The sequence below is a fragment of the Trachypithecus francoisi genome, unplaced genomic scaffold, assembly GCF_009764315.1.
Source record: "Trachypithecus francoisi isolate TF-2019V2 unplaced genomic scaffold, Tfra_2.0 Lachesis_group17, whole genome shotgun sequence".
NCBI classification, from domain to species: Eukaryota; Metazoa; Chordata; class Mammalia; order Primates; family Cercopithecidae; genus Trachypithecus; species Trachypithecus francoisi.
This window is the reverse complement of record NW_022681462.1, coordinates 37,419,284-37,441,883: the sequence shown is the minus strand read 5'-3', so window position 1 is coordinate 37,441,883 and position 22,600 is coordinate 37,419,284. Positions and strand designations below refer to the sequence as shown.

Here is a 22,600-nt window from a genome sequence, read left to right as displayed (position 1 = left end):
AAACCCAAAAGGCTTCTTGAGCGCTGCATGCCATGAGCCGTTTCACTGCTTCAGGCACCCTGGTATTTTTTGTCTGTACCTTGACTATATCTTTCATCTTGGGACCTTTATGTTTTCTCTGCCTGGCACATTGTTTTGTCTTCTCTGTTTAAACCTTGAGCTCTAAGCTTAAGTTTTAAGCCTAAATGTCACCTTCTTAGCAAGACTGAGATTTTCTATCCCTTCAGTCCAAAGTAGAGCCTCTGTATTACTTTCTGTTATGTTGCCCTGTTTATTTTAAATGTAAGGTGGGGGAAAAGGCGGTTGAAGGGGTGTTGATGCTTCACAACAGGTCCTTGCCTGCTCAAAGTCATACGTAGAAATATGTGTCACAATCTGACATGTCTGTTTTGTTTACTTGTTTACTGTCTGCTGCCTCCATTGAGATACACACTGTGTGAGAGCAAGAAGTTCGTCTGCCCTAAGCACCATTGGATCCATACAGATAGTAGGCACTGCCTGGAACACAGGGCTGGCACTTCATAAATACTTACGCACTGACTGAATGGATTCATTGATTTATTATATTGTTTCTGAGAAAAAATAAGTTCTGAATTTCAAGTAATCAGTGTTAAGTAATTGTAAAGTGACTTACGGCTATTTGTTAGGCAAGGTATATTTTTTGTTTTATTTGGCCCATGTTGAATTTAAATTCATTTAAAAATAAGCAGTTTTCTTTGTTTAGAAGAAACTGTGTTCAATAACTCCCAGATACTTACTTATTTTCTTAATGATTCTTCCAAGTAGGTATTATTACCCACAGATGAGAAAGCGGAGATTTGAGAAGAGAAATCATTTCCCCAAGGTCACACAGATGATTGTAGTAAAGCTACACTTGATCCCAAGTATATAGTTACTTTTCTTCATATCCTGGATTTAGTTATTTCTCAGAGGAGCATGTGATTCAGGAAATGAGTGTTTTATATGAGAGGCAGCCTGGTGATGTGGAAAAAACCACAAATTTGGGGGTGATAGAGACCTTTGTTTGAAATCTGTTTTTTGCCACAGCTGTGTGATCTTGTTTGAGTCACCTTCCAGGGTTTAGCTTTCTGTTTCATATAAGAAGTAGAAGTGTACACATGCCCAGCACATTAGAGGGGTTCAGGATATGGAAGCCGCTGTTGTCATGGTTGATAGTGGGCTTTCTGTTTTCCTAAAAGTATATGTGGAGAATTGGAAACTAATAATTATTATGTTTGGTTTCACAGATAGAGGAAGTCAGAGATGCCATGGAGAATGAAATGAGAACCCAACTTCGCCGACAGGCAGCTGCCCACACTGATCACTTGCGTGATGTCCTTAGGGTACAAGAACAGGAACTGAAGTCTGAATTTGAGCAGGTGAGGACCTGGACTCCCTTTAGCCCTACTCCCCTCTTCCTGACAGGATTAACAGACTCTCCTTTCCTTTTAATGTACTCCAAGGATGTCAAAGAATTGGAAATCTCCTTGTATGTCTACAAAACTGCTTCTTTTTACATAATGGTGTACCTGTGTGTTCATGATCAGATGTGTTTTTAAAATATATATTCTAGTCATTTGGAATCTTCAGAGCTTTAAGGAGAGTTGGTAAAGGGGATTTCAGGAATGCAGACGGTAATATTTGACATGTGCATCTTCCTCCTATAGATGGCATGGTAGTGCTTATTAGATTTTTGTAACTGAGGTAATTTCCCAGAGATGTTAGGCTTTGAAATCCCAGTAAATTATCAAGATGCCCGTAATTATAATTTCTGTTCAAGAAATCATTTACAGTAATATTAACTTGTTACTTTGTCTTGCAAGAAGATATTGAGGTTTTCTAAGTACAATCTTCCAGAGAATCGCAATGTATGTCAATATGAAAAGGTATTTTAAATTCTATTTGATGGATATTTTTCTGAGAAAAATTAATGGATAAGCTCTTAAATACATGTTATTGGAATAGAATTTAATTATTACGTTTAGGTTTGCAGTACAGCTACTTTACTTTCTAAGGCTGACAATTTGTGGCTGAGCACAGTGGCTCACACCTATAATCCCAGCAATTTGGGAGGCTGAGGCAGGTGGATTGCTTGAGGCCAAGAGTTCGAGACCAGCCTGACCAACATGGCGAAACCCTGTTTCTATTAAAAATACAAAAATTAGCTGGGCATGGTGGTGCATGCCTGTAATCCCAGCTGCTCTGGAGACTGAGACGTGAGAATCGTTTGAATCTGGGAGGTAGAGGTTGCAGTGAGCTGAGGTTGTGCCACTGCACTCCAGCCTGGGTGACAGAGCAAGATGCTGTCTCAAAAATAAAATACAGTTGGCAGTTTGTTTCTGACTTTAACAGCCTTCTCTCTTCTCTTGGTATGCTTCCTCTAATATTAGGTTCCATCCGTAAATTTGTAAAGAATTATATACATCAGCTGGGCATGGTGGTTCACGCCTGTAATCCCAACTTTTTGGTAGGCCGAGGCGGGTGGATCACGAGGTCAAGAGATCGAGACCATCCTGGCCAACATGGTGAAACCCGTCTCTACTAAAAATACAAAAATTAGCTGGGCATGGTGGCACGTGCCTGTAATCCCAGCTACTTGGAAGGCTGAGGCAGCAGAATCACTTGAACCCCGGAGGCAGAGGTTGCAGTGAGTCGAGATTGCACCACTGCACTCCAGCCTGGCAATAGAGCAAGATTCTGTCTCAAAAAAAAAAAAAAAAGAAAATATATATATATATATATGCATCAAATATGAGTCAGACATTTTTGAAACTTTCTTTACACAAAATGTAGGAATTTCTTGACAACTGTAAGGCCCTCTTTGCTTCAGCAAGTAGTTGCTGGAAGATTACACAGTTACGTGACGTGCATTGAGTGTCGCTTTTTTCTGAAACCATTTTTGTTTTATTTCAGAACCTGTCTGAGAAACTCTCTGAACAAGAATTACAGTTTCGTCGTCTCAGTCAAGAGCAAGTTGACAACTTTACTCTGGATATAAACACTGCCTATGCCAGACTCAGAGGAATCGAACAGGCTGTTCAGAGTAAGCATAAGCTATGTTATCTTACAGATAATTTTCCTCAGCATAATTTATTAAAATAATTTTATAGGGAAAATGGGGTATATGTATTGACATCAGGACATAAAAATACTAATCACGCTACTTAATTGCAGTTTTTGCCATTAAAAGTAATGGCAAAATCTATATAACTAGAAATTTTATACCTTGTATGACAAACACAAAATCACCATTTACAAGGCTATTTACCCAGTACCCTTTGGTTATGTCTCATGTGCCTGGGTGGTAAGGGCTAGGCGTCAGTGTGGTCCCATGCTTGCCTTCTGCAGGCCTGGTGGGTTATCTGGAGGAAATGATTTGCCAAGTCCAACTACCAAATGGACAGTATTTATGCTGAGGCCTCCATGTGCCACATTGAAAGAGAAATGTCCTGACAATGAGGGTGTTAATAAAATGGGTTTTTTAGGATGTTGTGGAATCTTTTTTTGTCACATAACAATAAAAATAAATTCCATACTCATGGAATTTCAAGATCCAGTAGTCTGTTAAGTTCATTTGAAGTCTCCCATTTCTTTTTTTTTTTTCTTTTTTTTTTTTGAGACAGTCTTGCTCTGTTGCCCAGGGTAGAGTGCAGTGGTGTGATCTCGACTCACTGCAGCCTCTGCCTCCTGGGTTCAAGCGATTCTCCTGCCTCAGCCTCCTGAGTAGCTGGGGATACAGGTGCGTGCCACCACGCCTGGCAAGGTTTTGTACCTTTTTTTTTTTTTTTTGAGATGGAGTCTCGCTCTGTTGCCCAGGCTGGAGTGCAGTGGCCGGATCTCAGTTCACTGCAAGCTCCGCCTCCTGGGTTTATGCCATTCTCCTGCCTCAGCCTCCCGAGTAGCTGGGAATGACAGGCGCCCGCCACCTCGCCCAGCTAATTTTTTGTTTTAGTAGAGATGGGGTTTCACCGTGTTAGCCAGGATGGTCTCGATCTCCTGACCTCGTGATCTGCCCGTCTTGGCCTCCCAAAATGTTGGGACTACAGGCTTGAGCCACCGCGCCCAGCCAGGTTTTGTATTTTTAGTAGACACGGGGTTTCACCATCTTGGCCAGGCTAGTCCTGAACTCCTGACCACAAGTGATCCACCTACCTTGGCCTCCCAAAGTGCTGGGATTACAGGCGTGAAACGTTGTGCCTGGCCCTAAAGTCTCATTTCTTTTGCAGAAAATTTCTGATGGCCTTAGCATAAGTCTTAGCCTAATTTAAATAGTATGTTTCTTTCTCAACTATTAAAGGTAAAAATATGTGGATTAGATAGCATGCAGATGTGAATGACTTCTTTTTTTTTTTTTTTTTGAGACGGGAGTCTGGCTCTGTTACCCGGGCTGGAGTGCAGTGGCCGGATCTCAGCTCACTGTAAGCTCCGCCTCCTGGGTTCCCGCCATTCTCTTGCCTCAGCCTCCGGAGTAGCTGGGACTACAGGCGCCCGCCACCTCGCCCGGCTAGTTTTTTGTATTTTTTTAGTAGAGACGGGGTTTCACCGTGTTAGCCAGGATGGTTTCGATCTCCTGACCTCGTGATCCGCCCGTCTCGGCCTCCCAAAGTGCTGGGATTACAGGCTTGAGCCACCGCGCCCGGCCTATGTGAATGACTTCTGTGTACTCTTTGACCTAGCATTGTCCTGGGTGTCACAGGAAGAGGGAAGGGAGACTTAGTTGTGCTGGTGCATGTATATCCTCCCTGTTTTCTCCATGACTTTAGTGAAAACAAGTCCCCATAAAATCATGTCATGTCTTACTGCCTGATTGATACGAAGAGGCCAGCTAGGAAAATACACCAGAAATAAGTGGTGGGGGTGGGGTTGTAAGAAACTCTTTCTGGCCTCATCTTCCACATGTGTAGACGTAGCTTGTTGAATGTGCATCAGTTTTGTGGATGTATGTCATCAGATATAGAGAAAAATGTTTGGCTTTGCCTTTTTTTCTTTGTAGGTCATGCAGTTGCTGAAGAGGAAGCTAGAAAAGCCCACCAACTTTGGCTTTCAGTGGAGGCGTTAAAGTACAGCATGAAGACCTCATCTGCAGAAACACCTACTATCCCACTGGGTAGTGCAGTTGAGGCCATCAAAGCCAACTGTTCTGATAACGAATTTACCCAAGCTTTAACCGCAGCTATCCCTCCAGAGTCCCTGACCCGTGGGGTGTACAGTGAAGAGACCCTTAGAGCCCGTTTCTATGCTGTTCAAAAACTGGCCCGAAGGGTAGCAATGATTGATGAAACCAGAAATAGCTTGTACCAGTACTTCCTCTCCTACCTACAGTCCCTGCTCCTATTCCCGCCTCAGCAACTGAAGCCGCCCCCGGAGCTCTGCCCTGAGGATATAAACACATTTAAATTACTGTCATATGCTTCCTATTGCATTGAGCATGGTGATCTGGAGCTAGCAGCAAAGTTTGTCAATCAGCTGAAGGGGGAATCCAGACGAGTGGCACAGGACTGGCTGAAGGAAGCCCGAATGACCCTAGAAACGAAACAGATAGTGGAAATCCTGACAGCGTATGCCAGCGCCGTAGGAATAGGAACCACTCAAGTGCAGCCAGAGTAAGGTCTAGGAAGATTTTCATAAAGTTGTATTTCATGTCAAAGGAAATCAGCAGTGATAGATGAAGGGTTCGCAACAAGGGTCCCAGAATTGTCTAGAAATGAGCAGGTTTACAAGTACTGTTGTAAATGTTAACACCTGTTGCATTTATATTCTTTCCATTTGCTATCATGTCAGTGAACTCCAGGAGTGCTTTCTTTGCAACTTGTGTAACATTTTTCTGTTTTTTCAGGTTTTACTGATGAGGCTTGTGAGGCCAATCAAAATAATGTTTGTGATCTGTACTACTGTTGATTTTGCCCTTGGAGCAAACTGAATAAAGCAACAAGATGAAAACTGAGTATCTTACCCGTTTTCAAAAAGTGCATTTCTGGCCGGGTGCAGTGGCTCACACCTGTAATCCCAGCACTTTGGGAGGCTAAGGCGGGTGGATCACCTGAGGTTGGGAGTTCGAGATCAGCCTGACCAACATGGAGAAACCCGTCTCTACTAAAAATACACAATTAAGCCGGTGTGGTGGCACATGCCTGTTGTAATCCCAGCTACTTGGGAGGCTGAGGCAGAAGAATCGCTTGAACCCGGGAGGTGGAGGTTGCAGTGAGTCAAGATTGTGCCATCACACTCCAGCCTGGGCAACAAGAGCAAAACTCTCTCTCAAAAAAAAAAAAAATTCTAGCTTGTTGTATGTACAGAAAATTTCCTGGAGAAACAACAACAGCAGAAGTAGGAACTTCTGGCACACACAGTTTCCAGGCTGTGAATTGCGTCACCAGAAGTCCACAGCCTGCTTTTTGGCTTTGAAGGTTTTGGTGAATTGATTCCTGTTGCTCAGTCTCAAAAGAGTAATATACAAGCCAAAGTGCCAATGTATCTGTAATTGGGGATATATCGTTCTAGTGACATTAAAATGTTGGTCTGCCCACAAGTTAATTCAGCGGCCCTGTATGGGTCACAGCTCCCAGTTCTAAAACAATGGTAACGGAGCTCAGTTCTTCCTAGTACCCAGGCTCTGAATCCCTTCAAAGTGGGGATGGGGAGCCTGAAATCTTAATGAAGAGATTAAATGGTTTTGTTGTGTATTTGATGTAGATTGCTGTAAAACCCAGAGAACTTTCTCAGTTCACCTTTCTAAAGATTAGTACAAGTTATTGCATAAGCACTAACAAATTCTTTTAATCCATGAAGACCACCATCTCTACATAAAAATATTGTCAACTTTCTTCAGAGTTACAACTTTTTGTTGGGGATTGTGTGTTTACAAAGAAATTGAGGAGGCACTTTTTTCTGAGCAACACATCTGCAATCACAAAGGGGACAGGCTCTGCATCTGTAGGTGTATGCCAGCCCCAGCATTTGGGTAATTACATTCTAGTGTCTGTATGGCACTGGCCTTGTCCTTTGCTTTGGGGATATATTGGTCCACCTTTGGCTTGTGTTAAATGTTGTCAGTAGTCCTTGTATTCCCTCCTAAGTGGATTTATTTAATTCAGCAAAATACATCTAGTTTCTGATTGGAACACATGCTTTGTATTCCTTCCTGAGATTAATGCCCTTAATCTCAAAGGCAGAGAGAGGCACTCTGTGCCCACCTACCTGGGGGATACTAAGTTTTTATTAGAAGATAATAGGACTGTTCTAAATTCAGTCTTCCCTTTTGGAATGGCACAAAATTGCAAAATACATTACTTGTAAAGCTAAACTTCCCTATTTGTCATACTAGAAATGCTTATAATTTCTATTTTACTTGTATGAGATAATGTAAAATATTATAGATTATAAGAAAATCTAAGTTTATCTTGGAACCCCGAAATAACTTCCTTCAGATACGATTATCTGTTTGAACTTAGAAGAAACAATACTGAGTGGTTTATTTTTTATTATTATTTTTTGAAACAGAGTCTCGTACTGTCGCCCGGGCTGGAGTGCAGTGGCGCGATCTCTGCTCACTGCAACCTCTGCCTCCCAGGTTCAAGCGTTTCTCCTGCCTCAGCCTCCCGAGCAGCTGGGATTACAGGTGGGATTACCACCACACCCAGCTAATTTTTTTGTGCTTTTAGTAGAGATGGGGTTTCACTGTGTTGGCCAGGCTGGTCTCGAACTCCCGACTTCATGATCTGCCCACCCTGGTATCCCAAAGGGCTGGGATTGTAGGTGTGAGCCACCGCGCCCAGCCGAGTGGTTTATTTTAACCTGTAAATCAAAATAATGAAGACTGCAGGCTTCTGAATCTTAGTAGTTCCTTTACCAGCCAACACACCCACCTCCTTGATTGCTTATTAGGAACCAAGATGATACTGAAAAGGGGACCCTGCTTGGCCAGGCCTTTATTTTCCTTTCTCGTGCTTAAAAATCTTCCTGAGATGTAACTATGTGCAAAAAGCAGCGGAGCCTCTTCTTGGGTTCTCAGTGCTACTTCAAGGAGATGGAGTCCCAAGGGCCAGGGTTATCTGGGAGGTGGCTATAGCCCTGAGCCATTAGGGCAGGTCGGCTTCACTTCAACCTTTCATTTATACTGCAAGTGAAAAGTCACGCGACTGCTACTGCCACAGCAAAAATCATAAAAAGCCAAATCATCACTTCTGTCTTGGTTTCATCCTCAATCTGTTTTAGTCTGAAATTATCTTGCCTCCCTCCTCACTGATGTAGGACAGTGTTCAACATTTTAAAACTCATGCATCCTGACTGAACATTTTCGTGTTTAATATTTCAAAATTAATAATGTAACAAACTAACACCTAATTTTAGACAGTCTTTAAGGCACACTACCTTCGTATTCCTTTGTATTAATTTAAATCCCCTGCTCTCTTAACAGGTTCTGGATAAAAGCAGTCTCCAAGTCCCAAATGAGTTGTGCCACCAGTTTTAAAGTAACTTGCTTGGCTCAGTGCAGAACAGATCATTTGATGTAACGCAGAAGGGAAATAAAAAGGCTTATTAAATGTCAGGCAGATTCTCTTCATGAGGTCCAGTGGTCACCACATCCCTGTTATACGATAGGTCTGTTCTCCCCTGACTTCCTTCCCATTGATGTATCCATGGGCCCTGAGATTGGCGGGGAGCTTGAGGAAGCAAAGGATGGGGGCAGGAAGCAGGAGAGTCACCTGCCCACTGCAACTCTTACCCACGTGAGGAGTAGGTTTCACTAGTCTATCAGTTTTGCTGAAGGGCTTCTGCAGGGGTTGTGAGGCAAGAGCTTGTGAAGGGGCCATTGTTGTGGGAACAGACACCACGGGTACTTGTGCAGAACTTAGACTGTCCTGGGAGTAAATTCTGTCGTGACCTTTATTCCTCTTGGACACTCTTACTTTTCAAGCACCTTAAATCAGAGCTCTGAAAAACGTTCTTGGGCTTGATCCCCAGCAGTACTGAATCCTGAAAGTCCACAGCTGGACATTTTCTTTTTTTTGAGATGGGTTCTCACTATGTTGATCAGGCTGGTCTTGAACTCAGGCGATCCTCCAGCCTCACCCTCCCGAAGTGCTGGGATTACAGGCATGAGCCACTGTGCCTGGCCTGGACAGCATTTTTTAATAGGCTATTTTCTGGGCCAGGATGAAGACTTGTTCACTGCCTACATTTTGTGTAATCTGATTATCCCATGTCCTAGCAAACTGCCTTACAGCACCCAAACCAAATACGCCGATTTTTTTAGTAAAATGCCACTCTACCATTAATGTTGAATCTAAATGGTTCTATAAAACCTGCCTTATACATCCATGCTCCTAGTGACTCAATTTCATAGCATATCTTACTTTTTGACCATGACCAGCAGTAAAAAATTTAAATCACAATTTGCTACACTGAATGCATATATCTATGCACAGATCTATATTGCAATGCAGTTTGAAAGACAAAGGCTACCCTATCTTAGAGACTATAGGTACATAGCCAGTGACAGTACAATCTGACATCTTTTCCTCTAAGCCTAGTGCCTGGCATAGTGTTCATACAGCAGCTCACTAGGGGTTTTGTTTGTTTTTTTGCTTTGAGGTTGCTGAAAGGGGAGGGTCTGCTTTACTGTGGTTACGTAAGGACTTCTCGAAGTTGTTTCTTAAGAGGTCATATGCCCTACTTGTAGTAGCAACGTGACTAAGGTCTCAAAATCAACGAATGAATACTTTGCAGAGTTGGTGGCATTCATAAAGCATTTACTAAGACCTAGGTGCTAATTTGAGTTTGATTCTAGACATGTAGAATCTTTGAGTGCCATCCAACCTCTTGAATACTTTGATGGCTATAATTTTAAGACAATCCTCAAATCCTCAAAGGTTGAACCAAACGAAGTCCAGTTTCTGACTTCTACACATTGGTAATGTAACTCTGTGGCAACAACACTGAGCAAGTTTATTCCACATATATTAAGACTCCCTTACCCCTCCCCATTCCATGAGACTCCTTAATCCCATTTGCTTTTTTTTCCTTGGAGACAAGGGTCACTCCGTCAACCAGGCTGGAATGCAGTGGTGCAATCATGGCTACTACAGCCTCAGCCTCCCAGGCTCAAACAATCCCCCCACCTCAGTCTCCAGAGAGCTGGGATTACAGGTATGCACCACTACGCCCAACTAATTGTTAAAATCTTTTGTAGGGAGGGGGGTCTCACTGTTACCCAGGCTGGTCTCAAACTCCTTGGCTCAGGCGATCCACATTGGCACCCGAAGTGCTGGGATTACAGGCATGAGCCACCACACTTGGCCCTATTTGCTCTTCCAAAATTCTGGTTTCTCTAAGACAGGGGCTTGCTCTGTTGCCCAGGCTGGAGTGCAGTGGTGCGATCATGGTTCACTGCAACCTCCCTCTAGTAGGCTCAAACAATCCTCCCATCTCACCCTCCCAATTAGCTGGGACACAGGTGCACATTGCCAGTCTGGCTTTTTATTTTTTTTGTAGAGCTGGTGTCTCACTATGTTGCCCAGGCTGGTCTCAAACTCCTGGACCTAAGTGATCCTCCCGCCTCTGCCTCCCAAAGTGCTGATTACAGGTGTGAGTCACCACACCCAAAGAAAACATTTTACTGATAGTAGAGGCTAGACTATGATAAAATAAGCATTTACAGAGAATGGAGACTTACCCTGTGAGGCCTTAATTTTTCTCTGAGTTCAAGGCAGTTAATTGCTCAGAGCATAGGTTTGGAGTATCTGTACCACAAACATAAAAGTACCAAGCTAACAAATCACTCATTTTGAAAAGTCCACTACAAATTCATGGGCCATCTTCCCAGATGGGATTTTCTCCTATCAACTCTAGCTGCAGAGCAACATGGTGATTCAGAATTGGCACCTGGATAGGGAAACGCATACCATGAATCTAAGGACTGTATCGAATAGTAAGGCTAACAAGAGTCAGGCATCTGCAGGTGCTGATGAACCAGAGACAGGAAGGGACTGAGTTAACCTTTCAGGTGGCCAGGTTCTCCTTGGAAGCTGTAAACCAAGACTGGAGGCTAATTTCCTCTCTGTCCTACAAATCTGCTTTGATACGGAGTAATACCCATGGATGCTTAAGTAGCTAGTTACTATATCAGCTTTTTTTTTGCGGGGGTTAGGGGGTTTCCTTCAATTAAATGCCTTAAGACCTGACATCCTAAGAGAAAGCACAAACCATACTTTGGTTTCTAAGGATGTGTGACTGGGTCCTGGCCTTCAGAGGATGGCAGACAGATGGGAACACAAGTATTAGTAGACTAGAGCATCCCATAATTGTCAACTCTGGCAAGGTAAAGATGAAGCTGCTCATGTGGACAACTCACGGGGTACCTAAGTAAATCTGCAAGCCAGGTATGTGCAAAGTGGCTGGTGGGGGAAGCCCTCATGAAGGCAGGAATGCTGCAAACCTCCACTTACTGCCTTCCAGGACCATTTAAGTCACAGTGGTAAGAGCTGCTAGAAGTAGTCGTTACCCACTTGATTACCAGCAATAACACAATGATGTCAAGAATACATTCCACATCCTTCTGTCATCACTCTCTCATTTCAACCACTAAAATAGGTACCAGCTATAGACAAAAAGAAAGGGAGACATGAAACATACATGGCTGTTCAAGTTGGAAAACTATGGCAATGGCTATATTAAGAGAAATGCAAACGTGTACATTAATTACAACATTTATTTACATTTTACCAGTTGTGCAGCCTAAACTGCCATTATCTTGTTGAGTCATTCCTAAGAGGCTTATTTCTGACATCGAAATATCCTGAAATTGGGAAAGTACTGACCCAGCCCCAACTGTGATAGAACTGCAGGAACACCTTTCTAGGATGAAGGGCCAGCCCCACAGCGCACAGGCCAGCAGAGGCAGAAGCCCAGCGGCAGGGAGATGCCGGTCGCACGAGGACAGCAGCGTGAGGTCAGCTCAGACACTAGGTGTGCAGCCTTCTCCTGATGACAGGAGCCATGGACCTCACCATGTGTCTGAAAACCGCAATGTTGCTACTTAAATGCTAAACCTTTAACCGTGCATTAATAGATGGTTATTAAGTAGCAAATTAGGAGCTTAAATCTACATAAGTCGGCTGTGTACTGACTGTGCCTCACAGTAACAAAGTCACCAAATCTTTATCTTGTCTTCTTTGTAACAGTGTTAAATATTAGCATATCTTAGTTCTCAGGTGTGATTCCAGCAGCTATGGTGAGGCCACTGCTGCTCCTGAATCTCCACTTTCATTTGCCTTCATTGGTGTCACTGTCGCTGTCACTGCTGCTGTCAGTATCACTGTCACTGCTCAGTGCAGTTAGGTTACCTAGGGCTTCCCTGTTAAGAAAAGAAAATGGAGGATTACACTGCAATTCAATTGGGTGCTGGGGTTCTTGGTGTCTCTGACACCTATAGCCTATCAGTTTTGAAAGCAGAAAAAGGGACCCTGCAGCTGCATTAAAGTATATTAGGAACAAAAAGATTCTAACAGTCAAATCTATAGGCCTTCCTGACTTGCATGACAAATGAAATCATCATTAAATTACTACATTCTGACCTTCTGCAAGGAAATACAGGGGATAGAAAGCTATGAACATTTTGAATGGGCAGATGGACGAAAGGTCTGCACCATTTTACAAACTTTCCTTCGTGGTGACCCACTTACTTTTGTTGCTGGTTGATTGCAAAATCAGTCTTTACTCTCTGGGTGAGGCCCTCACAACTAGGTAAGCTGAAGGCACTTGCCAGCTCTACTACTTCAATGGCCTGGGAAGGGCTGTTAGATGCTTTTGCATGGTCCATAAACTCATTCAGCAACTCATTTCTGTAAAAGAAAGGCAAAGTGTGAACTTTCTCCAGCCTCTTTAGTAAAACATTTATAGGCAAGATCCAGTGTAAGTTCAGTAATAGAATTCCTAACAGTACTTCTGGAGACAAAATTAGATGAAGTCTAACATTTATTTTGTTTCCAGTGAGGTTGGAAAGTCTAAAGGGCCAAAGGGATTATCAACATTCATTCACTATGACTTCATGATGATCTATTCTGTGTAGCTCATGGTGATCCATGAGCACAGATAAAAAACTGCTTGCCTCAGGACGCCCTGGATACTAGGGAGTTGACGGTATGCTTGCCTAACAGAAGAGTGCCCAAATGTGGTGGCTAGGGCTGGTGAAAAAATTCCAAATGTGGCTACTTCTAGGCCGTACTCAAAGAGAGCTGGTTGATTTCAACTTACCTAGGGATCTTATTATGCTTCCTGCAAAGTCCCAACATTTTCCTGCTCAAGATACGAAAAAGATTATGAATACTATTAGAAAAACAAGGCAATCAGATACTATAGCTGTCATCCCTCTGTAATCAGAGACTAAATGCCCTTTTCTTAACTACACTGTAAGCTCCCAAAGACACACATCTGTGGGCTCTACTAGCTCCCAGCCCTGCGTGTACATGAGAATCACCACAGGTGCTTAAACTCCCCAAACGAATCTATACTGCAATTTTCACAGGTAAATCTGATATGCTGCCAATGTCAAGACTTGCTGGTACAGGTTGAATATTCCTAATCCAAAAATGCTCCAAAATCTAAAACCCCATACACTTCTGGTCTCTAGCATTTTGGAAAAGGGATACTCCAACTGTATTTGTCCTCTTGTAGAGGATCACCACTGTCCTAGGGAGGGAATCCATCCTGTGCACAGCTGGAAAAGAGGCATGGAACAGAACAATGCTGTTTCCCTCTCTTAAAATACGGCAGGGGTTCAGTCTGTCTTAGAATTCTGTTATGAAGAGCAGGCTCAGATTGAGGCAACAGTCTCATGTAAGTGCTCCCCATTAGCCTGCCACACGCAGGACAAAAGAGAAACACATACATTCAGCTCCCATGACTCAGCTGAGGTCCGTACCCCTGCGCCAATCATCACAGCCTGGTCGTATCAAGTGTGTGCCAAACTGCCTGAGCTAACAACCAAATGCAAATGTCATACGTCTCTGTCACTAGCAGCATAGTTGCTAGAGGGGCGTGTGTGAGCTGCACCTCAAAGACAAGCCTTCATCTTTTCCTGGAGATAGCTGACTGGCCATCGGATGTTCAAATAGTTACTTTCTTGTACAAGGAGCCATGCACAAGCACCTCCCACTCATGACTCTTAGAACACACATTTATATACAAAACAAAACACAGGAAAACCACCTGTCACTATCCCTACAAAAGATCCTTTTGTTCATTTTTGGAAACATGAATATGCCTAAGGTTCCCATTCACAAACACAAAAATCAGTATGTGAATGAAGTGCTGATAAAAACATAACCAGAACACAGTGGCACCAACCAAGGATGGGTTGTGGTCAAGGCCAAGTTTAGTTAATGTGTATAAACATTACTTCCAGAAGTCTAAGTACATAGCCCACATTTTAAGTTGGAGAGCAGGATGGGAAAAGCATCCAAAAATACTTCAATAACCCAAATGACCAAAACATTTTCAAAACTATGTTTCCTTGATCACGTTACTTTCATCTTTAGTCCATTTAAGTGGAGTAATGGGGTTAAGTGACTTACTTGTCCATAGACATAGAAAGCAGAAAGGGAAAGACAATTAATTCTCAGCCTATGGTTTGAGAGAACCATGCCTTATCTCAAATACATCATGCATATTGTCTTCTTTCAAAAGTTTCCTTTTTAGTTGGTATTTGCAAGTTCCCGAATCAAATACTTGTTATATGGCCAAATGAGAGAACTTCTACCAGCGTGGGTCAATGTTTTAGATCCAAATACAAAAGCTTCTAAAGTGTATACTTGTGGTACTGTACTCACCAGGCTTCCTGAGTTCTCCCAGCCCTTAAAAAGAGGACAGCTATACAGTTGAGAGAGATGGCTGGCCAATCCTGAGCAGTCTGTCTGATGGGTTGGCTTTCATATGTAGATTTGATATCAGCAGCACAGTCAGCAAATGCCACCTGAAGCTGAGAAGCTTTAGGAGTCAGCAGAACTGCCTAACTGATTTTGTGAGAATTTCAGTTCAGAATTACAGGATCCTTAAATTCTGAGAAATACATTTTACCATTTGAATATATTATGTGTATAGCACATGAGTAATTAAAAAAGGACCCTGTCCTAAGTATTTTGATTAGCCACAACTTTCAAATTCAGCTATGCATTTCCTTTGTAGATGGAGATTTTTTAAAAAGCAAGATGAAGACAGAAGCTAATTTCATGTTGCTTGCTTTGGACTACAGGAAAGAGGGTTTTTAAGGACAGATTTCTGCTAAAGGCAAGATATGTTTAGATGTATCATCACTCAAATATGGGTTTGGGTGGCAGAACTCTCCAAAATGGCAGATGAAACTGGGGAAGCTAGCCTTAAGAAGACCTCAGTATAGGAGGATATACTGGCTGGTGAGTTTCAGGCCTACCTCTGGTGGGTGTTTGTCCCTTGCCATGAGCGTCAGGATCTCTTCTCTCAGGTCGTTGCGGAAAGTGAAACCATATTCTTTACTATCTTGAGACAAGAAAGGAACAAGCAGTGATCATTGTTATGTAAAACCAACACTCTCTTGTTCACTGTCAACCTATTTTTTGCTGGGTAAAAATAAGTTGCTATTATTTATTCTAGGCTTATCCCAGGATTCCAGAAACCCACCAGGATTCAAGGTGGAACAAATGTAAAAGCCAATGCCTGGGCCTTGTTCCAGTGAAGTGTTCATCACAGCACGTGTACTACATGGGAGCGGCCACCAGCTCCACGTGGTAAGACAAGACACTGTTTTATAGCACTTGGGAATTTTTGATATACTTTTATTACTCATTAGAGCAGTCTTGTCAAGCAGGAGGGCAGGACTAGAGTCTACTTGCTTATAATACAGAAGTCACCTAGTGGAAGATACAGAGTATCTATTTCATTTTGCAGCCAAGTTATACACATAAGACAGACCAGTACACACACCCGTGATGTGTGACGCTCATGGCTATGACTTGGAATCATAATCATCACTGACTGGTTAGCAAAGTGAGGCCATACTGGCACAGAGGAATTGCACAGGCTCTCGGATCCAAGGCCTTCATTCATTTTTAGGGTCTGCCACGTCATCAGCACTTACTTTCTTTGGGTCATATCACACAACAGGTGCACAAAACTCAGCTCATTCCTATGTCACCAAGGTACTGACTTAAGTCATTTTCAACAAATTTTTCTCCTGATAGTCAACATGCAACATGAGCACGTGACCTTGAAGTAGATCTCAACTAACACATTCAGTTCAGTCAAAATGGAAGTTTTCATCCCCTAACAGTAATGTTAGCACATTCATTATCAAAATAGAAGATACTGAGGTGACATGCACCTGGACACACACAAAGTAAAACAGACCTTTCCAAATTTGAGGAATCATTTCTAGCCGATTGGCCACATCCAGTGCTTGGAGAAGATGTATCAATGTTTGGGAGTGGGGAAAGCAGACCTGATTAAGAGAAACACATTTTTAAAGCATTAATCTACAGAAACCCAATTCATCTAGAATGATAAATAACAAGTAATGAACCATCTTACTGAAGGTATCAGGTCCTCATACCACTTCAAGGTGACATCAATGTGTTCCATTAGACAAATCAAATCGAAGAACTTGGAACTGTGATGAAGGCAAAAAGTATATTAGTCTAAAGTCCCTATGCCTAACAACAGGGGAAATAATGAGTGAAATTATAGCATATTATATGTTACAAAGAATTTCAAAATACTTACAATTTCAAGTTAAACGAGCCAACACTTGGTTTAAGAGCTGCCAGTATATGCTGACTTCCCAACTGAACCCGTTACCCTCACGGGTCATTTCTAACTGTTTCCTCTGTCTACTCTTAGGTCATGGTGAACAGATACTGAACTTCAAATTCATTTTAGAAACATTCAATGTGAAACAAGGATTTGGATACACAGAAAACGATTCTCACACATCTGTTAACATGCTGCCTTCTTAAATTCATGTTCTTATCTGCCTAAAAGCAAACCCATTCAGGGAGTATCTCTGGGTTCCGGTATCTTGATCTCTGAATACAAAAGCAAGGGAGATGAGAGGAAAACTTCAGGGCTCACCCTGCTATGACAATTTGAAAATGTAAAATGAGAGGGGGTAGAGGAAAAAGATATGTGGATTTTAATGTGTTGCCAAAAAAAAAAACAAACTCAAAGGACACAAGCTAGTACAGTCTTTCAAATCTGGCAGTTTTACCACTGCTTTAATTCCTAAGTGCTCAATTAACATGTCCTATTAGATCACTGGAATGCTGCCTGAAACCAGAGGTGAGGTATGAGGGGACATCAACAGCCTCCCACTTGCAGAATATGGTAACTCATGCAAAAGGATACATTTCCAACACACTTACTAATAGAAATTACGCTGATGATCAAGTCCAATGAATTTCCGGTTGTCTCCAGTATTTAAAAGGTCATGTATTTGGTAGGCAAGTTCTAGATCTCTGAGAGATGAGCACTGAAAATTTGCAAGTAGTAAGTATCACTCTGATACCCTGTCAGCCACGTGGTTCACAAATGAATAAAAACAGTAGAGCGTCTTGTGAAAATACTAAATGTTGATTAAACGTATTATTGGTTGACAGCAAATAAGTTACAAGAAATAGGGGGAGACAAATCCCAAGTCCTGTGAAATTTATTACAATATTATTTTAACTTAGCAATTATACCGTTAGAAATTAATCCTATAACAACATCTGGTCAAGCGCACAAAAGACACCTGCAGTGCAGAGTCTGGACTAGTAAAAATCTCCATGAAGTAATTCCAAAATCTACCCACAGGAAAGTTAAGTTATAGTTCTTACTATGAAATACTGATTGCTGTCAATAAATAAAACACCCTGAAAGTATGCCTGGATATACATACGCTTAAGTACCCAGAGTAAATACCTTGGTAGGATCCACACTAAATATTAGGTTGGTGCAAAAGTAATTGCGGTTTTTGCCACTGAAAGTAATGGCAAAAGCCACAATTACTTTTGCACCAATCTAATAGTAAAGCAATTAAATTACCCTTAGGGAACAGGGTTCATCTTAAAACTGCTTGAAATTTTTCCTATGATAAGCATGATTAAATAAAATAAAAACCATTATCAATTTTAACTTACTAATAGTCAAATCCGAAATATTATGGACGCTTATCTGTTCGAGGGCATGAAAAACATCAACGTAAACAAAAAACAAAGGGTAGGGATAGTATGTGATTCAAAAGTACAGATTTTAGGCCAGGTGCGTTGGCTCACGCCTGTAATCCCAGCACTTTGGGAGGTAGTCAGGAGTTCAAGACCAGCCTGGTCAACATGGTAAAACTCCATCTCTACCAAAAAAAAAATACAAAAATTAGCCAGGCGTGGTGGCGCACACCTGCAGTCCCAGCTATTCAAGAGGCTGAGGCAGGAGAATCGCTTGAACCCAGTAGGCAGAGGTTGTGGTGAGCCACTGCACTCCAGTGTGGGTGACACAGTGAACCTCTATCTCTAAGAGAAAAAACAATTATAGATTTTAGAGAAAGAAGAAAAAACAGAAGCAAAGACATGACTGAAGAGTTAGAAAGTGAAAAGAACCAGGGAGAACCCTCCAGCTACAGATAAATTTAGGAAATGGATAGTGAATTAATAAAGAAATGATACTTACTACACTCATGGCTGACTGAAAAAACTTATCTGAAAATCAAAGTTCACAAGAGCTTTGGTTACAATGGATAAATTTTCAAGTCAGTAGCATTAACAAAAATCCTGCCAACAAAACTGGTAACATGTAAAATAAAGCTACGAACGTAAAAACTTAAGAGAGGCAGGAACGTGCCACAGACATTTTGGCTTTCTCAGAAAGATCATGGCAAATATTACTAAGCTATATACACCTACTATGTACTCAAATTTATTTAAAAAATAGGAAAAAAAATACTACTAAGCTATATAGGGATGACGAGGCCTCTAACTGGCACTCAGGGAAACTGGCCCTCTGTCTTCAGAGGAGGAAAACACAAGTGATTTCTGTACATACCATCATCCGGGTCCTTTGGAGAAAATCTCTTTCCCATTAATTCATTCATTATATCATAAATGATGAAGGATGATCTATTTGAAGGGTTTCCTGCAGAACAAGAAAGCAAATGTGTTTAATCCACTTCCTTTACCACCACCAACCTCACAGTACCTAGTACAAAGGGACACATTTCTCCTTCCTTCACCTCCAGCCTAAGTCCTCGCATAGAGCTGAGTGGAGGCCAATGCTTGCTAAAGGAACCACTACACCCTGCAGAGAGCAATTCTCTGTAAAATCTGGAATAATTACAGGTTTCTATTCATGTGCTCCACTGAGACTTTGCCCTTTCTTTTTTTTTTTGAGACGGAGTCTTGCTCTGTCGCCCAGGCTGGAGTGCAGTGGCCGGATCTCAGCTCACTGCAAGCTCCTCCTCCCGGGTTTACGCCTTTCTCCTGCCTCAGCCTCCCGAGTAGTTGGGACTACAGGCGCCCGCCACCTCGCACGGCTAGTTTTTTGTATTTTTAAGTAGAGATGGGGTTTCACCGTGTTAGCCAGGATGGTCTCGATCTCCTGACCTCGTGATCCGCCCGTCTCGGCCTCCCAAAGTGCTGGGATTACAGGTTTGAGCCACCGCGCCCGGCCCGACTTTACCCTTTCTTTAGGCTCTTCACATGAAGCCTGACTTACTGGAGTAGGAGGCAGACAGTAACACACACTCCCTCACCAAACCAGCGTACTTAGAAAAACTTTTTTTTTTTTTTTTGAGATGGAGTGATGCACTGTTGCCCTGGCTGGAGTGCAATGGCACAATCTCAGCTCACTGCAACCTCCACTTCCCGGGTTCAACCGAGTCTCCTGCCTCAGCCTCCCAAGCAGCTGGGACTACAGGCCTCCGCCACCACGCCTGGCTAATTTTTTGTGATTTTAGTAGAGACGGGGGTTTCCCCATGTTGGTCAGGCTGGTCTTGAACTCCTGACCTCATGATCTGCCCGCCTCAGCCTCCCAAAGTGCTGGGACTACAGGCACGAGCCACTGCACCCAACCAAAAATGTTTTTTGCTAGTAATCATTTGTGTTCCCTTTAAATATAATCAGAATGAGGTCAAGAAAAAGTAAACTAGAATGGACAGGGCAGTTCTTAAAAATAACGTGAGCTGAGCACTAATAGGTCAGAAAATCATCTACAATATTCACAGTCAAATATTTCTCTACACTCTGTTCCCTACCTGTTCTGTGTGTTCGTGGTAGCAGAGTTGTAATGACAGTACAGATAGTTCCACAATTTGCTCAAGCATGTTTCCCTTTGCTAACATTCTTAATTTTATCAGTTACATAATATTCCCTTTTCAATGTATTGTTTCTTGGTTAATTTAGGCTTTCTCTTTTGGGTAAATTCCTAGAAATTATTATTATTGAGACAGGGTCTTACTCTGTCACCTAGGCTGGAGTGCAGTGGGACAAACGCAGCTTACTACAGTTTCCACCTCCTGGCCACAACCAATCCTCCTGCCTCACACTCCTGAGTGGCTGGGACTACAGGGGTGCGCCACCATGTCCAGCTACTTTTTTCATGTTTAGTAGACATGGAGGTCTCTCTATGTTGTCCAGGCTGGTTTCAAACTCCTGGGCTCAAGCAATCCTCCTGTCTCGGCTTCCTAAATTGCTGGGATTACAGGTGTAAGCCAAAATTATTATTGCAGACAGGCAATTTATATACATAAGACAAACCAACACAGCTCCCCCAGATTCCCCATCCCCCAGTCCTGGCTGTTACTTAGGAAATGTAAGTACATCTGACTTTGATTAGCAATTGAACCAGCGATGAGAGTTACAGAGGAAAGGAATATACTTTGGGGTCAGAAATACTAGCTCCATCACAATCTCACCAAGGTTGAGTAAAATTTTAGGGGACACAATTATGGAAACTTTATCTGTTTCCAAGGTATAGTCAATTAACTGTTTGCTTCCTTTTCCTAAAGATAAAATTTGCCTATACAGGTGAGGATATGGATTTTACAAAATTAGTCCTCCAAACCAGAGAGAATCAAGTTATCTTCCGTAATTTTTATAGTCTATCACAAGAAAGAATGACTAGAACTGTCAATTCTGAACTCAAGGGTTATTTCTTAGGCTGGGGATAAATGGATAAGAACCAAAAGATTCGGAGTGTCTCATATGTGCCTTCCAAACACAGTAGCAGACACGGTGTGGAACTCATTTAACCACCACACCCTGCTGCTATTCCTCAGGTAGGTATCCAGTCACTTTGATATAGCTGGTAAATAAATGATAGAGCCGATATCTCAGTTGAGGTGTGTCTCTCTCCAAAGTCCATCTACAGAGCAAAGCTCCCACTGGAACTGACCTAAAAGCGGACAACTGGAACTGACCTAAAAATGGAGCCTTGAGGTCCTCCCAAAAGGCTGCATAATAAATTTACCTTTCCTCTGAGGCAGCAACGTCCACAAACTTTTGGCAAAGATGGAAATGTTCTGAACCTGCATCACTGAACATGGTAGCCACTAGACACATGGCTACTGAGCACTAACGTGACAAAGTAATTTATTATTTTACTTAATTTTAATTAATTGGCCACATGTGGCTATTGGCTACGGTATTAAATAGCATAGCTCCAGAGAACAAAAGGGACTTCGGCCAAAATACATTCTAACCATTCCCATTTGTACAACATCACTGACAGTACATTCCATAACCCTCTCCCCTTCAGCTCAGGTTTCATACCATAAACAAGAGTGCTAACCTCAAGAATAATTTTAGGTAGTAAGACACTGTCCAATAAAAAAAATCAGTTGAGGCCAGGTGCGGTGGCTCGAGCCTGTAATCCCAGCACTTTGGGAGGCCGAGACGGGCGGATCACGAGGTCAGGAGATTGAGACCATCTAACACGGTGAAACCCCGTCTCTACTAAAAATACAAAAAAAAAAAAAAACTAGCCGGGCGAGGTGGCGGCGCCTGTAGTCCCAGCTACTTGGGAGGCTGAGGCAGGAGAATGGCGTAAACCCGGGAGGCGGAGCTTGCAGTGAGCTGAGATCTGGCCACTGCACTCCAGCCTGGGTGACAGAGCGAGACTCCGTCTCAAAAAAAAAAAAAAAAAAAAATCAGCTGGGCATGCTGGTAGGCATCTGTAATCCCAACTACTCAGGAGGCTAAGGAGGGAAGACTGCTTGAGCCCAGGAGTTCAAGGCTGCAATAAGCAAGATCCTATCTCTAAAGAAAAAGCCACAACTTTCTGCTCAGGCTATACAGGTTAATTTACAAATTATCTTTTCTTAATTCATATGCAGAGAAGATAACCTGCAACAATTAATCACATAAATTCAAGAAAGCTGGTCAATTTTCTATATAAATTAACACAATTTAAGGCCATACATACCAGGTTGATAAAACAGCTGAATAATATGGTGATATGTTGCAAGCGAGGGTTCTTGAATTACCGGGTGGATAGAAAAAATAAACAACGAGGTAAACACACAGCAATCCAAAATGTAGTTTACTGAGACACACTGAATTTAAAACATATTAATGTTAATATTTAAGCAAAAGATGCATTTCT

At 42.3% G+C, this 22,600-nt stretch overlaps 2 protein-coding genes and 1 non-coding gene across 13 annotated transcripts in view; 1 reads left to right on the top strand and 2 right to left on the bottom strand.

The window, feature by feature from the left end:
- Positions 1-5,944, top strand: part of IMMT (inner membrane mitochondrial protein) — a 53,784-nt gene extending 47,840 nt beyond the window's left edge. For all 9 annotated transcript variants that reach the window (XM_033175357.1, XM_033175356.1, XM_033175361.1 and 6 more), the window contains 3 exons: positions 1,248-1,379; positions 2,914-3,043; positions 4,994-5,944. In XM_033175357.1, coding sequence (XP_033031248.1) covers positions 1,248-1,379; positions 2,914-3,043; positions 4,994-5,607 — 876 coding nt within the window. In that variant the 3' untranslated portion in view covers positions 5,608-5,944. The remainder of the gene's footprint in view (positions 1-1,247; positions 1,380-2,913; positions 3,044-4,993) is intronic.
- Positions 5,945-11,635: 5,691 nt separating this feature from the next.
- PTCD3 (pentatricopeptide repeat domain 3) overlaps positions 11,636-22,600 on the bottom strand; it is a 32,207-nt gene continuing 21,242 nt past the window's right edge. For 2 of the 3 annotated variants that reach the window (XM_033175353.1, XM_033175354.1), the window contains 11 exons: positions 22,421-22,471; positions 19,045-19,134; positions 18,673-18,701; positions 17,391-17,497; positions 16,561-16,639; positions 16,381-16,471; positions 15,428-15,513; positions 14,829-14,977; positions 13,255-13,296; positions 12,684-12,842; positions 11,642-12,355 (listed from right to left, as the gene is read on the bottom strand). In XM_033175353.1, the coding sequence (XP_033031244.1) occupies positions 12,265-12,355; positions 12,684-12,842; positions 13,255-13,296; positions 14,829-14,977; positions 15,428-15,513; positions 16,381-16,471; positions 16,561-16,639; positions 17,391-17,497; positions 18,673-18,701; positions 19,045-19,134; positions 22,421-22,471 (974 nt within the window). In that variant the 3' untranslated portion in view covers positions 11,642-12,264. Of the gene's footprint in view, positions 12,356-12,683; positions 12,843-13,254; positions 13,297-14,828; positions 14,978-15,427; positions 15,514-16,380; positions 16,472-16,560; positions 16,640-17,390; positions 17,498-18,672; positions 18,702-19,044; positions 19,135-22,420; positions 22,472-22,600 lie in introns of all 3 variants that reach the window. The other variant, XM_033175352.1, reaches the window with a different exon arrangement.
- On the bottom strand, positions 13,809-13,945 carry LOC117063160. The gene has a single exon (XR_004428774.1). It is a non-coding gene; the product is annotated as a small nucleolar RNA SNORD94 (small nucleolar RNA).